Source organism: Suricata suricatta, chromosome 8, assembly GCF_006229205.1.
Source record: "Suricata suricatta isolate VVHF042 chromosome 8, meerkat_22Aug2017_6uvM2_HiC, whole genome shotgun sequence".
NCBI lineage: Eukaryota > Metazoa > Chordata > Mammalia > Carnivora > Herpestidae > Suricata > Suricata suricatta.
In genome coordinates, this window is record NC_043707.1 from 98970810 (window position 1) to 98983629 (window position 12820).

At 43.0% G+C, this 12820-nt stretch overlaps 1 protein-coding gene across 3 annotated transcripts in view; it reads right to left on the reverse strand.

Moving 5' to 3' along the window:
- The window catches only part of TTC4 (tetratricopeptide repeat domain 4), a 24508-nt gene extending 11921 nt beyond the window's left edge, over positions 1 to 12587 (reverse strand). Inside the window, exons 1-5 of one of the 3 annotated variants that reach the window (XM_029947371.1) lie at positions 12413 to 12587; positions 11693 to 11810; positions 10806 to 10967; positions 5186 to 5263; positions 3421 to 3545 (exon numbers count right to left, since the gene is read on the reverse strand). In XM_029947371.1, the coding sequence (XP_029803231.1) occupies positions 3421 to 3545; positions 5186 to 5263; positions 10806 to 10967; positions 11693 to 11810; positions 12413 to 12529 (600 nt within the window). In that variant the 5' untranslated portion in view covers positions 12530 to 12587. Of the gene's footprint in view, positions 1 to 3420; positions 3546 to 5185; positions 5264 to 10805; positions 10968 to 11692; positions 11811 to 12412 lie in introns of those variants that run through there. The other 2 variants (XM_029947370.1, XM_029947372.1) reach the window with 2 other exon arrangements.
- Positions 12588 to 12820: the final 233 nt, after the last annotated feature.

Consider the following 12820-nt stretch of genomic DNA (forward strand, 5'->3'; position numbering starts at 1 on the left):
TACCATATGTTTTCACTCAGAGGTCTTATTTCTTTGCATGTCTTGTAATTTTGTATTGAAAACCAGACATTTAAAATAATACAATATGGTAACTCTGGAAACTGGATTCTCCTATCTTTCCTCTCCATTTTTTGATACTGCTGCTCCTATCCTTTAATTACAGCTTTCACAGAGCCTCCAGATCAGCCAGAGGTTAAGAGCTTAGGGCCTTCTTAGATCTTTCCTGAGCCCGTGCAGAGCCCTGGACACACATGTGACCTTGTCGATCTCCAGGAATATGCTGGAGCTTTTCAAAGCTCCTGCAAAATCTCATTCCCCAGCTTTTCCTTTTAAGTATTCTGGTAAGCTTACTGTTTGCCCTGTTATCTACTGTCTCAGGCAGCTGCAATCTTAAATAATTGCTTCTAATTGTTTTTGACCTTCTTCCTCCTACCCAGCCCCCTCCCCCCCCCCCAAGCTTTCGTACTGGGATAGCTCTAAGATGAGTCAAATGAAATCAGCCTGGTGCATGGGGTCTTCTTGGAAACCACCCAGATGGTCAATGACAGTTCTTCGGGCATAGGGCTTTGAAAGAGCTCTGATCTTATCTGCCTCCCCTGGTGGCTACCAGGCTGCTCATTTTCACCATGATTCTTTCAAGGCTACTGTGGTACAAGGGAAGGGGGGAGATGGGAAGAGGGCAAGTAAAAATGTCACAAAGCTTGCTCTGCTTAGGGAGTTTCAGACATTTTTCCTGAATAAACACTCCCTGATTGCTGCAAGTCTTTGGTCATTTCAGAGCTTTGAAAAAAGTTGAACGTTTTGCCAGTTTTCCAGACTTTATGAAGTAAAGAATTTTAGCAGGTCTTTATTTGGCCATTTTTGCTGATGTTACTTCTCTTTGCCAATTTATCTACCTTTTCTATCAATTAATGAGAGAGTGTGCTGACATCTACACCTATTTGTAGATTTATCTCCTTAATCCGTTTTTTTTTTGCTTCATGCATCTTGAAGTTCTCTTCTTACTTTACATGCATATTTAGAAGTGTTAAATCATCTTCATAAGCTTTTATCATTTAAAAACTGCCATGCTTCGGAGAAGGACAGATACCATATGTTTGCACTCATAGGTCTAACAGGAGAAACCTAACAGAGGACCATAGGGAAGGGAAGGGAAGGGGGAAAGAGAGTTGGGGAGAGCGAGGGACACACAAATCATGAGAGACTACTGAATACTGAAATTGAACCGAGGGCTGAAGGGGGAGAGGGGGGAGGGGAAGGGAGTGATGGTCATGGAGGGGGGCACTTGTGGGGAGAAGCACTGGGTGTTATATGGAAACCAATTTGACAATAAACTATTATTAAAAAAAAAAACTGCCATGCTTTATTTCTGGTAATAAATACCAGATAGTACTGATGGCTGTTTCCTCTGATTATAATATGCCATATGAGGTCTGTGGCTTACACACACCAAGCACAGAGGAATCCAGAATCGATGTATACCAGATATAGAATAACCCTGATACTCAGTAAGCACTGCCACCTACACCCAGTACTGGGCTTTGGAGCCCTCAAATCTTCCTTTAACTGTGCCTGTGCTACAGAACCTACAGCTTTCATTTTGGTCCGCTGTGGGTTCCTACGTGGTTTAGCTTGGCTATGGCCTTCCACTGTAGCCTGTGAGACATCCTCTCAGTTACCTAAGCTCAGAATTCGGTCACTGGGCCATGTGAGTCAACAGATATCTACTTTTTCTATCATTTTATATGACCAGAATGACCTCTGACTAAAACCTACCCCTCTGTAGGGCCAGCTGAAGGCTCCCATAGCACTGAGAAATTCCCTTCCATAGTATAAGGAGTAAGGACGGATCTAGAACAACCATCAGGAGACTCGAAGTCCAGCTCTGGCTTTGTATTAATAGACCTGTGAGGCAGTAATGCGTAGGGACTAAGCACGTGATTCTAGAGCCAGACTTCCTGACTTGGACGCCCAGCTTCCCCACAGCTATGTCCCTTAGGCAGCTTCCCGATCTCTCTGTGCTTTAGCTACCTACTCCTGAAAGGTGAATTAGAATAGTTCCTACCTTGTAGGGCTGTTGTGTGGTTTAAGTGAATTCATGGAAGTGAAAATATTTAAATAGCACCTGGAAGACACAGTAAATAGTATCTAAATGCTGGCATTATTTTTGGTAGTGACAGTATTCTGTTATTATTACTGTTTTATCGTCACTGTTGCTCCGATGTGCCAGAAACAGCACTCTGTCAGCAAGTTACAGGGGTGTTACGGGTGGGAGTGACGCAGCTGTAGAAGCTGAAGGTTTTGTTTAGATGTTCAGCTGTCCTTTCCCCTCCTCTCTTTCAGGAGCTGTACACAGGGTGCACACTACATTATGGCAGTCTTGTGCCACTTCTTACCTATTCAGATCATAATAGCCACAAGTTTACCAACTCCTTGCTCTAAGTCAAGAAATCTGCCAACACACACATAATCCCATTCAATCCTCATAAAAACCTTTGAGGCATATATTATGTCCACAATTTCCAAAGAGGGGACTGAGTTTCAGAAATATCAAGAACCAGCCCATTACACTTCCTCTTGTCTGGAATGTTCTCCACTCCCCACCCCCACCCTCCAGTCGAGTAAACTCTTACTCAGTCTAATTCCAGAAATTAGACAGAAGTGTCCCTCTCTCAGCTGATCTCTGCCATCCTCATCTCTGCCCTGTTCTCGTCCAGGGCAGAGTTAGATACACAACTATATATACTATATATTCTTGCTTGCATCTGTAACATTATAACTGTAAGCACATTATAACTATACACATAAAACTTAACTTGTTTATTTGCTTCTCCAGAGTTCCAAAGATAGGGAATAGCTCCGGGTAGTTTGTTTTTTTTTTTTTAATGTTTATTTATTTTTGACAGAGAGAGGACAAGCAGAGGAGGGGCAGAGAGAGAGGGAGACACAGAATCCAAAGCAGGCTCCAGGCTCTGAGCTGTCAGCACAGAGCCCAATGTGAGGCTCGAACTCACAAACCATGAGACCTTGACCTGAGCTGAAGTCAGAGGCCCAACCGACTGAGGCACCCAGGCGTCCCTGGGTTTTGTTTTTAAATAAGAAAAAGTTGGAGTGCCTGCATGGCTCAGTCACTTAAGCATCCAACTCTTGATTTTGGCTTAGGTCATAATCTCAAAGTTCGAGAAGTTCAAGCCCCATGTTGGGCTCCGCACTGACAGCAAGGAGCCTACTTGGGATTCACTCTCTCCCTCTCTCTCTACATCTCCCCTGATCATGCACACTCTCACGCATACATTGTCTCTCTCAAAAAAATAAACATTAAAAAAAAAAGTTTACGATGACCCAAAAGACGCAATCTGGGAAATACTAAATAATTAATGCAGTCACAAATGCCAAGTGGCCACTGATTCTGCCACCTACCTTCAGCTTGTGTGCCTTAGCCCTCATTTCCAGAAGCTTCTTGTCTCTGGAGTCTATCTGCAGCCCTTCATCGCACCAGTTCATGGCCTCATCAAAGTTCCTCAGCTCCAGGTGGCACGAGGCACCTGTAGAGGCCAGACCCCGGAGTGTAGGTGGACAGTGTACACAGAAAGCAGCCTCCCTGCACGAGAGCCCCGCCCCCACCAGCCACCATTCTCAAGGGAAAACACGATTAAAGCGCTTTGCAGTGCATTCTCCAAACGAGGAAGAATATTGTTTGTATCTTAGATCAGAAAGTTCTCTAGGGTCCATTCAGCTCAAAACTCCTGAAGTCACCCTGGCACTGAGGACTTTAAAGCAGAGAAGGCTGCAGCTTAATGGCAGAGAGCACAGACTCTGGGAGGAGAAGGATCTGGGTTAGAAACCTGGCTCTGTCATTTACCAACGAGACACTGGACAAAGTACTGAGCATCTTCGAGCTTTAGGTTCCTTGTCTGCAAATCAGAATAAAGCCCATCTCAGATGATATTTTAAATGGAGACACAAAGCACAATGGACATGAGCCATTCATCAAAGCAGTGGCCAACTGGTCTCTCCTAAAACGGTTCCCAGAGGCAGCTGCCTCTGCTCTCACCAGGTCTGTTGTCCTCCAGTTAGCCCCTTCAGACTTTCCACAGAATTTCAATATATCAGAACTGTAAGGACTTACTTGTCCACAGAATCCAACGTCAACTTTCAGAGATAAGTAAACCGATACTCAGAGTGGGTGTCTTGCCAATGTCACATGCTGAGGTAAAACTGAATTCAGTCAAGGATTAGACTCCAGCCTGTAGCCAGTTCCACAGGACTAGAGTGAATTTACTTGCCAATCTCTGAACAGTACTTTCCCCACAGCTGAGGAACATGGACCTACCTATCAACCCCTAACTATGCATATCTAAAGAAGCATAACATTGATAAAGGATTTGGCAGTTGGTCCATGAGGATATAGGGAAGATTAATATGTGATGAATAAATTAAAGTTTACAAAGCATCTTTGAGCTTCTTAAAGAAAAGGTAAAATATAAAAGTAATACAAGCACTATTATTACATAGAAAGGTCAGACCTCAAAAGAAAATACAATTTGGGAACATCTCAGCATCAGAGTTATCAGCAAAGGTCCAATAACTTACCTTTTAATTAACATGGCATTTGAAGATCTTGCCTTTCAATCAGCTAATTTGGAAAAAAAATTAGAATGTGGCTTCTAGAACTGCTTTATTTTAATTAATTTTATTGAGGTACCTGGTTGGCTCAGACGGTTAAGGATCTGGCTTTGGCTCAGGTCATGATCTCATGGTTCATGGGTTTGAGCCCCGCATCACGCTCTATGCTGACAGCTAGTTCAGAACCTAGAGCCTGCTTCAGATTCTGTATGTCCCTCTCTGACCCTCTCCTGCTCACCCCATCTCTCTCTGCCTCTCAAAAATTGAAAAAAAAAAGTAATAATAATAATTAATTTTATTATTAATTTAAAATGAGGAATTTCAATTTCTCTACAAATTCTTAAACCATAAAGGGTTATACTATTCTCTGGAAAATTCTTTTCAAAATTTCATGTTGCTACTGACAAGAACCAGGAGCTTAATATCAAGACTGCAAAAATACGGTGGCTTCATTAGTGTATCAACCTCTTAATATCAAAACTTAAAATGTCTCACTCTTGGGGCAGTGAGTGCCAACTTTTCCATAATGGCAGTCATACTGTGGTTCTACACTACTTACCTCGGACTATTGCTTTGAGGTGGCAGGGTTTTAGCTTTCTGGCAGCTGTCACATCACTGAGAGCAGAACGAAAATTGCCTAAAAGGCACCATTGAGTAAAAGAGAAAACAAGATTGATTTCAGAATATTTGCAAAAATTTGTGTGCAGAGACACAGATAGTCTTGTACAATCTTGGAGGAATATAAATAAGAGCAACATTTCTAGAAAAAATACAGTTGAGTTCATCAAAAGTCTAAGCAATGTAACACTGGAAGCCCACAGAACGACTAAATGGCTAGCAAGCCCATGAAAAGATGCTCAACGTCACCAATGACTGAAGAAATTAAAATTAACATGGAATTGGTAAAAATTAAAGACAGATAATATTCAGTATTGGTAAAGACATGGAAAAAAAGGGCACATGTGTAAGGATAAATTAGAGAGCAATTAGCATGTACTTTGTGTGACTACTCTGACCCAACAATATTCTTCTAGGAATTTATCCTTAAAAATAGTTGGGCAGGGGCACCTGGGTGGCTCAGTCAGTTAAGCGTGCATCTGACTCTTGGTTTCAGCTCAGGTCATGATCTCAGTTTGTGGGGTCAAGCCCCACATTGGGGTCTGCACTAAAGGCACAGAACCTGCTGGAGATTCTGTCTCTGCCCCTCCCCTCCCTCTCAAAAATAAAAACCTTAAGAAAAAAATACTTGGACAAATGTGCAAGGATAAATGTAAAACCATGTTAACTGCAGTAGTACTTTTAATTGTGAAGTGCTGGTGGTACCCTAAATATCCTCAATGTAGTAATGATTAAATAAACTATGGTTATTCACACACTGATATGGTTAACTAATCTTTGACCAAGGAGGAAAGAATATCCAATGGAAAAAAGATAAGTCTCTTCAACAAATGGTGTTGGGAAAACTGAACAGCAACATGCAGAAGAATAAAACTGGACCACTTTCTTACACTGTGCACAAAAATAAACTAGAAATGAATGAAAGACCTGAATATGAAACAGGAAACCATCAAAATCCTAGAGGAGAAAACAGGCAACAACCTCTTTGACCTTGGCTGGGGCAACTTCTGACTAGATGCATCTCAAAAGCAAACATGAACTATTGGGACTTCATCAAGATAAAAAGCTTCTGCACTGCAAAAGAAAGAGTCAACAAGACTAGAAGGCAGCCTATGGAATGGGAGAAGATATTTGCAAATGACATATCAGACAAAGGGTTAGTATCCAAAATTCTACAAAGAACTTATCAAACTCAGCACCCAAGAAATAAATAATCCACTTAAGAAATGGGCAGAAGACGTGAATAGAAATTTTTCTAAAAACATCCTGGGGTGCCTGGGTGGCTCAGTCGGTTGAACATCTGGGCTTTGGCTCAGGTCAAGATCTCACGGTTTGAGGGTTCAAGTCCTGCGTCAGGCTCTGTGCTGACAGTTCAGAGACTGGAGCCTGCTTTGGATTCTGTGTCTCCCTCTCTCTCTGACCCTCCCTTGCTCGCACTGTCTCTGTCTCTCAAAAATAATTTAAAAAAATAAAAACATCCAGATGGCTGACATGAAAAGATGCTCAACATCAAACATCAAGGAAACACAAATCAAAATCACCATGTCACACCTCTCAGAATGGCTAAAATTAACAACACAGGAAACAAAGGATGTTCAGATGTTGAAGATGCAGAGAAAGAGAACCCTCTTGCACTGTTGATGGGAATACAAACTGGTGCAGCCACTCTGGAAAGCAGTATGGAGGTTCCTCAAAAAGTTAAAAAAGAACTACCCTATGATCTAGCAATTGCACTACTAGGAATTTATCCAAAGGATACAAAAATACAGATTCGAAGGGAAACATGAATCCTGATGTTTATAAGAATATTATCAATAATAGCCAAACTATGGAAAGAGTCCAAGTGTCCAACAACTAATGAATGGATACACACACACACACACACACACACACACACACACATGGAGTATTGCTCAGCCATCAAAAAGAATGAAATGTCGCCATTTGCAACAGTGTGGATGGAGCTAGAATGTATTATGGAATTAATGAATTAAGTCAGGCAGAGAAAGACAAATCCCTATGATTTGATTCACATGAGGAATTTAAGAAATGAAACATGAACATAGGGAAAGGGGGAAAAAAGAGATGGAAACAAAAACCATACGAGACTCCTAACTATAAAGAACTGAGGGTTGCGGGGGGGAAGGCGGGTGGGGAGGATGGGCTTAAGGGTGATGGGCATTAAGAAGGGCACTGTTTAAAGGGGCATCAAAGGGGGGGAATGATAGGAAAGATCTGTTGTAAGATGGCCAACAGGACTAATAAGAAAACACCTGTCCCTGATTAATGAGGAATGTGGAAGTAACAAACTATAAATTGTTCCCTCTGCTAATGCTCTGGCCTCAGACTTCTGGAGAATGATCTCCTCTGAGCCCATCGGTGTAAAAGAAACCACCTGCCTTCCAAGATCTCCAAATGCTGCTTGGTTCTTCCACCGGGTGATCCAGACCAGATTCCTTAACATTTGGTTATGGAACTGAGGGTTGCTGGAGGGAAGGTGGGTGGGAATGGCCTAAGGGTGATGGGCATTAAGAAGGGCACTTGTGTTGAGCATTGGGTGTTATGTGTAAGTGATGAATCGATAAATCCTACTCCTGAAACCAGTATTACATTATATGTTAACTAACTAGAATGTAAATAAAATTTGGGAAACTATGGTTAATCCATACTATTATAATCTGCAGCCATTAAAAGAGTCAGATCTGCATGTAAAAGCCATGACAGGATGCCTGTGCTATGTAGTTTTAACTGGCTGTTCTATGTGTATAATGTCAGTGTGTAAAATACCAATATAACTTTGTAAAACAAACCAATCTAAATATACAGACATATGGACACACACATATGTATTTGTAAATGCATTAAAAAAAAAAAAGGTCTGCAGTCATACACATTGGTTATCCAAACTAGGAGTGCATGAAGTCGATTTTCACTTTCTAGTTTATACTGTAAATATTACTTATTTTGTACTTACCTATTAATTTCACTTCTAAAAATTCTAGCACAGGGGTCAGCAAAATTTTCTGACCCTCTTCGAAGGGCCATATAGTAAATGTTTTAGGCAGCACATGATCCGTTACACATTCATCTTTGCTGGTTTTATAATTCTTTAAAATGTAAAAAACATCTTTAGCTGATAAGAGGCCAAGGATCCAGCTGTGTGGCCTGTGAGCCACAGTCGGCCAAATCCTGCTTCAGTCTTAAGATAGATCAGCATTAGTGGAAAACTTTATCGCTGTGCTCATTACCGCATTATTTTAAAACACCTAAAAGCAACTGTATATTCAACAATAGTGGAACAGTAAAGCCAATAGTGCAAACCCTGGAGTGTCCAAATGATGCAACTTTATGAAGCTATTAAAATAGTATTCACAGGGTGCCTGGGTGGCTCAGTCGGTTAAGTGTCCGGCTTCGGCTCAGGTCATGATCTCACAGTTTGTGGGTTTGAGCCCTGCATCGGGCTCTGTGCTGACAGCTAGCTCAGAGCCTGGAGCCTGCTTCAGATTCTGTGTCTCTTTCTCTCTCTGACCCTCCCCTGCTCGCACTGTCTCTGTCTCTCAAAAAAAAATAAATAAAAATTAAAAAAATAGTATTCACAAATAATTTTAATCACAGTTCAAATTGTTTATATGTTATAAAATTAAGTGAAAAGAACGGAATACGATATTGGAAGAACAGCATTATATTAACTACGGAAAAAAAATATTTATAAAAGAGATCCAAAGACTTGTGGTTAAAGGTGGTAGATTGAACCTTTAGACAAGGTAGATAAGGCTTTAACTCAACCTCCACTACTCTCCCCCCGCCCCCAATGCCATAAACCCACAGAGACAAGAAGAGTAAGAACACAGAACACATTTTTAAAGCTGGAAAACAAAGAGACAAGGGTTAAATGACTAATCAGGCCTAAGAAAACCGAATTCTAAGCCAGCAGAAGGAAAGGCCCAAAGCTAGCAAGCTATACTCAGAACCTAAAAGTGCTCAGGACTCAGGAACTGACAGCACCAGGTACTTCTGGAAGTGTGGGTAAGGGGTCTTCCACTTAGTGCACTGGGAATCAAACCTGACTCTGCATACTAATCCTAGCACCGTGCACCCTTACACAATTCATTTTACTACATTTACTGTATTTTACTATAGTTTCTTACTCTGCTGACTGGGGATGAAGCGGTTAACTTCACCTACCTTACAGAGTTGCTGTGAGGTCAAGAGGGATGACAAATGTGAAAGTGCTTTGTGAGCTGTACCAGTGAGGACCGGCAGTGATTATCATGCCTCTGCTCCTGTGGCATCACACACACACACACACACACACACACACACACACACTCACAGTCTTCTTCTTTCAAGGTGCTTCCTCTGGTCTTACTGGCACTATGCATGACAGTCTTCAAGGTCCCCAAAGAAAGGAACTATGTAGCTGTTGTTCACAGTGCAATGCATAGCACACAGTAAATGCTTTATATGTATTTACTGACTGAATAAGGAAGTGAATGAAACTCCTTCAGGGAAAAGCCAGATCTCACCCATCTCTGCAACGCCAGTGCCTAGCACAGAACAAGAACCCAAGTTTGTCTGCTGCAGGAAGAAAATGTCTTCCTCCAGAAGTGAGAAGAGGTTTCCAGTCCTGGTTCTGGCACTAAGCGGAGGGCCCCTCTCTGGGTCTATGTAAAATGAGGGGTTGGTTGGCCTAGATAATCTCTCGAGTTCTGTACCACTCTTACTGCTTAGGACTGCGTAACGAAACCCGCTGAAGGAGACAACCGCTGGGGCAGACTGCGGTGGGGAGAAACTGCTCCAGTGCTGACGGGTCCCAGCACCCACGTCCCAGCTAGGCTGCGCTGCCAGTCCCTCAGAAGTGCCCAAGGACCCGGGGCCTCCTCCAACTCTGATAAGAAATGGGTCTAACAGGACCAAGACCAGTCACCAGCAGTAATGTTACCAAATAACCAGTGTTTCCCAAAGTCATGTCTGCATGACAGTCCTGCCTGGTAACAAGTGTTTCTTGGAAAGGAGCTTACAAAACGTTAAGAATCCCTAGGCAGCCTTCTCTGCTGCGGGTCTTCCCAGCATCCTGAACATACACATCGTGCACGCACACTGACAAAATGTTCCACATGTCCTTGTCTTAAGAATGTTTTTCACATCAAAGGTCCCACAGAATACTCTTTGAAAAATTTTCCCTTTGATTAATTTAATTCTCTCACTTAAAAATCTCTATTGCTTGAATCCTTCTAGCATCCTTAAGAATAGGATAAAAGGCCAAAAATAAAAACATTGTTTTTTGAGAGAGAAGCATTTGGGCTAAAAAAAATCTCAGATCATACCAACTCATTTATTAAGGTAGGTCACCTGTTTGGTTCAGTTAATAAGAATTCTATAATCCATCCAGTTTCCCTTTTCACCACATCTGCCTGGAAGATCCTAGTTTAGTCACAGTAAACTAGCCTGGCTTTCTGGCATTAGCAGCTCTTCTTCTGCCACTCTCAAACTCTGCACTGGCCAGCATAATGGCTTTTACTATAAGTTAATTCCCTAGAAAGCACTAAATAATAAATTACCTAGATAGTACTGTGCAGCTGCCCGGTTGGTATAAAGGACAACATTCAAATCAGGGTCTGTGCACTTCTTCTTTAATCCTTCAGAGTACGAAATCACGGCTTTTTTATACTCTTTTTCTTTAAAGTAATCGTTGCCCTCATTCTTGTAGGTCTTGGCCTGTTCTGCAAAGAAGAGAATAATCACTATTTCCTGTTGTTTTTTTTAAAGGCTCATTAAAAATAGATTCTAAATCATACAATAATGTAACATGTAATCAACCAAATAAAAGAAACCAACAGAGAACAAAAACTCCAAAATTAGGGCTATCGACTGGGTATCAACAGGGGGAAGCAAGTCATGCACACTTAATGCTACAGTCAATTCCAGATAGCTTACGAGGTAGATTATTAGGTACTTACAAAAACAGTATACTTATCCTACCTCTTGAAGAAAGGACTTTTTTAAAAGTTACTTTAAATTATACTTTTGTTTTTGCTTAGGTTTTATTCCCAGGAATGCAAATTCCCCTCCTCACCCTAGTAAGAGTCTACAAAATTGTTAATCAGTTCAAATTTCCAATCCATGGTGAGCCCACTCCTACCTCCCCCTCCTCAGTGTTCCAGCAGCACCCAGTGTACAGCTACCTGTTGGCCCTTACCAGATACACACAGGACAATCTGCCCATCCATGGGAGCATAACCCTTGAGGGCCATCTTACTCAACCCTGTGTTCCCCAATGCCTAGCGTTTGGTATGCAGCAAACAAACAAACAAAAGTATATGTGGAATAAACAGTGACCAGTTAGACTAGGTTAACTACTTGTTATCAACCAGAACCTTTCTGACTGCTCTTCACCTCAATCCAATGGAGACACAAAACAACTATTAACTAGGCTCATGTCAGATACCTTCTGGAGATCGCTCTTCATCAAAAATTATTGACTGGAGGCAAGCCAAGTCAGGATTTTTGTTGGGATCAATTTCGGATGGTGCTTTCTTCATAAACAGGGGGACCTTTTCAAATTCCTGGAGATTAAGACAAGAATAAACCACAAGAATAAGATTTTCCACTGGGTAGATCCAATTTCTTATCTCTACGTCACAGTTTTCCTCCCCATCATAATTTGCAAATCAGGATTAGCTTTGTCTGCCCCTATTCGGGCCTCAGTTTCCCATCTGTAAAATGAGAGTGCAGGGTAACGATCTTTAAAGATTCTTTCGGTTCTCACGTTTTCACAAGGGCCGTGGTAATCACCACTAATTGAGCGCTCTTGCGTCCCGTCACTTTCCCACCTGCGTATCACTTCGTCTACGCCGCAATCCGCCGAGACTGTGGCTACAGTTAAGGAAATTTTACAAATGAGGCCATGGGCTCGAAGAAATTAAGTAACCGAGCCAGTAAGTGGTGGGGTCACAGCTCAGACTCCTAAATGTACTGGCAGCTTAAAACGGCGCCCCAAAGCCGAGGCCGAGTTCTAACACGCCCGAGGGGAAGCCACCTGTCCGCGCGCGAGCAGCGCCGGGGCCCGGGGGTGACGCAGGTGCCTCCGCGCCCGGGAGCCCCAGGCGTCGGGACCACAACCCCTACCCCCGCCCCCCCGCCACGTGCGGGGCCCCGGGCCACCTACCTCCTCCCATTGGTCCTCGCGGAAGCCGCCACTGTAAGACTCGTTCTGGAACTTATCCAGGAATGAGTCCATGACATCGTCTGCGTCCGAATCAGCGTCCTTTTCCCACTGCTCCATGGCGGCGCCTCCACCCTCGCACCACGGTCGCAGTGGCTAAAAACGCGCCGCAATTTCCGGTAGCGCGAGTGCTCTTCCCTCAGTCCTCCCGGCCCCTCCTGCCGGTGCACCTTGGGTTCCGTCCTACTTGGGTTCCGGCCCGGCCCGGCTCCACCCGTCCCCGACCAGCACCGCCCCGCCCTCCCCTCAGCTGCCCGCAGCCCCGCCCCGCAGTGTTTGGGGTGGTGGATAAACACAGCGCCCCGCAGAGCCCCGTTACCTCTTCGTTAGCTCATTTGTTCAGCCAGTTAA